This window comes from Volvox carteri (genome assembly GCF_000143455.1).
Source record: "Volvox carteri f. nagariensis unplaced genomic scaffold VOLCAscaffold_78, whole genome shotgun sequence".
Classification (NCBI taxonomy): domain Eukaryota; kingdom Viridiplantae; phylum Chlorophyta; class Chlorophyceae; order Chlamydomonadales; family Volvocaceae; genus Volvox; species Volvox carteri.
The window spans coordinates 299,129-302,273 of record NW_003307621.1 but is presented as its reverse complement, the minus strand read 5'-3'; the positions used below and the strand labels follow the sequence as shown (position 1 = coordinate 302,273).

Here is a 3,145-nt window from a genome sequence, read left to right as displayed (position 1 = left end):
GGGGCGGCAGTGGTCGGACCGCCAGGTGGGTGGGGGGGAGGGGGGTGGGAGGGAGGGGAGGGGGTGACCAGTGTGGCGGCGACGTGGCCAGCTTGGGAGAGGGGAGGAGAGGGGAGAGGAGGGGAGATGGGAGCGCGCCTGGGGGTAGAGCGGTTTGGGGTGTGGAGGAGGAGGAGGAGGCGATTGACTGTACGAGTGAGGGGTGTGGGGTGACGGGGGTGACACAACGCAGCTTGGCGGATGTCCTTGCCGTCACCGCCACTCGGCACATGTGGCATCCACACCAGCCACCATTACCTTCTTCCCCCCATTTACCAGAAGACCTAACGTCCAACTACCAAACTACCCAACCATCCTAGCATCCAACTACCTAACTGCCCAACCGACCTAACACCCAACTAGTCAAGCAGCCGCTCCTATACCGCTTCTTTCTACTTCCCCCTGCTACACCCCCTCCTTCCCTCCTTCCCTCCTTCCCTCCTTCCCTCCTCCCCTGCCTCCCACACACCCGCCACCACCCCACCCACCCACCCCACCCCACCCCACCCCACCCCATCCCCAGGTGGACCCCCGCGACCCGCTGCGTGACTCCTTCTCCATGGTTCCCGACCTGGGCAGTCTGGGCTGCATGCTGGACGCCAACACGAAGGGGGGGCACCTCCTGGGGGGCTTCCCACACGACCATGACCACGAGCACGACATGGATGTCACCACTGCTGCCGCTGCCGCTACCGCCACTGCGGTAGGGGACGGGCCCCTCCTGCGGCATGAAAACGCGGCGCAGGTAGGGTAGGGCGGGGGAGCGGCGGCGGAGGAGCGGTCTGGGTGTGTGTGTGTGTGGAGCAGGGAGCTGTGTCACATGCCGAGGGAAGACAGCGGTCCCCGTGACAAGCTCTTTCCTCCCCACGGCTCGGACGGGGTTGTGGGGAGGTTACGATGTTGCCGGTTCAGTGTGCCTGACCCGCTGTCTCATACGATGAACTGTTAGCAGGGAAGGGCGCTGCCAAAATAGGATCGCATGCAGGGCAGGGCACGATAAGGTACGACACCGTACGGTACGACGCAAGGCATGGAGGAGGCGGGACACTAAAAAGGGGAGGCCCCCATTCCGGTCACAGGTCCGGATGGATTCAGTTAGGCGGGGGTTTACGTTAGACACACCTCCAGGCCCGGTCCACCCCGTCTTGTCCCTTGTCCAACCCGCACACAGTTTGCCGAGCCCCTCTGCCGGTCTCACCCCCCCCTCCCTCCCCGGGACCCTCAATGAGTGCTGCAGGTGCTCTTCCGCTGCCCGCCCGCAGTTCCCTTCAGCACCCCAGTCACTGGCCACCGCCAGTCCCCCTGTCCACAGACCCACGGGTCACGGAACAACAGGGGGGTGGGTGCCGTCACGCCCTCCAGCGCCTCCTACAGCCCCCTCCTGCCGCCGCTGGGTCCAGGGGGCGGGTTGCTGCCGCTGCCTCCCAATATGACCATCGGGGAGCAGCTGGCGGTACTGCAGGTGCGTGGGTGTGGGTGCGGGTGTGGGTGTGGAAGTGGGGGCTTAACGTGAGGGAGGTAACGGGGGCGGGAAGGTTCCTCGGAGGGGTTCTGCTATCTGCGCCCGGGTACGGTGCAGGCTACCCCTCTTCCCCCTGTCCCCTCTTCCCCCCCTCCCCCCTGTCCACTCTTCCCCCCCTCCCCCCTCTCCCCCCTGTCCCACCTGCCTCGCCCCTCTCCCCATGAGCCGATCCCGGCACGCCGGCACACATTGGCGCAGCCCCTTGCGTGCCCTTGGGTGCCCCCGCCCCGTGCACCCCGGTCGGGCCCGCAAAAACATTTTCACGCCGGACACCGNTCCGGGGGTTCCGGTTGGGAATTGAATATGATGTGATTGAAAGGGAATGGATGGGATGTGATGTAAATTGATGGGAAGGGAAGGGATGGGATGGATGTGATGGAATGTGATGGATGTGATTTGATGTGATGTAATGGAATGTGATGGAATGTGATGTGATGTGATGTAATGGGATGTGATGTGATGTGATGTGATGTGATGTGATTTGATGTGATGTGATGTGATGTGATGTGATGTGATGTGATGTGATGTGATGTGATGTGATGTGATGTGATGTGATGTGATGTGATGTGATGTGATGTGATGTGATGTGATGCGATGTGATGTGATGTGATGTGATGTGATGTGATGTGATGTGATGTGATGTGGCACTTGCTCGCAACGACGCAGCGTGTCATCCACCCGCACCCAGGCAACCGAGTACCCCGGGCCCCTATGTGGCCCTTTCCCCCTTCCGCCCGCTGTGTTAGGTGCTCGCTAATTCCCCGGCGTCGCCACTCCTGCCCTCCCCCCTGCCCTCCCCCCTGCCCTCACTCCTGCCCTCCCCCCTGCCCTCCCCCCTGCCCTCACTCCTGCCCTCACCCCTGCCCTCACCCCTGCCCTCACCCCTGCCCTCACCCCTGCCCTCACCCCTGCCCTCACCCTACAGGACGAGTTGAAGCAGGTGGAGGAGCGGGGTCGCCGGCTGGGCGCTCGTCTGGAGGCCGCCAGCCAGTCCCCGTCAGCCAGCATCCTGGAGACCGTCACGGCCAGGTTCCAACAAGCCACACAGCAGCAGCACAGCCAGCGCCAACAACACCAGGTACGACGGGGAGTAAACGTGTATACGGCACGCACATATTTTAATTACTTCCTTTTCTACGATGTTGCAACTGGTTTGTACGATGTTGTACAGTATCTTACTGTGGGGTGAAGCATCGTACAGTATAGCGCCGTTAGATTCGTGCAATATATTTATTATATGCACGATATGCCGTGTGTACATCATTGGAGGTGGTGGTGGAGGGGCTTCATGCGCACACCCGTCTTCCCCCTCTGCAGGACATTGTCCGACGTCGAAGCACCGACCGCCTCCAGCTGCCTCCGGGCTCTCGCCATGGAAGCAGCACGCACGCTGCTACTGCTGCCGCCGCCGCTGGTCCCGACACCCACACCCACACCCGTACCGGCACCGGCACCGGCCGGGGGGAGCCCGACGGCCACCTGGACGAGCACTCCCCGGACCCCCTCCAGCATCTTGATCACGACCCGACTGCCGTACCTTCGGATGTCTTCGCGGTGGCCTCCTCCTTGGCGGCACTGCGCAGC

At 62.8% G+C, this 3,145-nt stretch overlaps 1 protein-coding gene across 1 annotated transcript in view; it reads left to right on the top strand.

Annotated features, from left to right (window-relative positions):
• Window positions 1-3,145, top strand: part of VOLCADRAFT_98864 (uncharacterized protein) — a gene marked incomplete at both ends in the record, with an annotated part of 28,392 nt that overhangs the window by 17,347 nt on the left and 7,900 nt on the right. Inside the window, 4 exons of the mRNA XM_002957721.1 lie at window positions 563-784; window positions 1,277-1,501; window positions 2,487-2,639; window positions 2,879-3,115. Of these exons, the coding sequence (XP_002957767.1) occupies window positions 563-784; window positions 1,277-1,501; window positions 2,487-2,639; window positions 2,879-3,115 (837 nt within the window). The remainder of the gene's footprint in view (window positions 1-562; window positions 785-1,276; window positions 1,502-2,486; window positions 2,640-2,878; window positions 3,116-3,145) is intronic.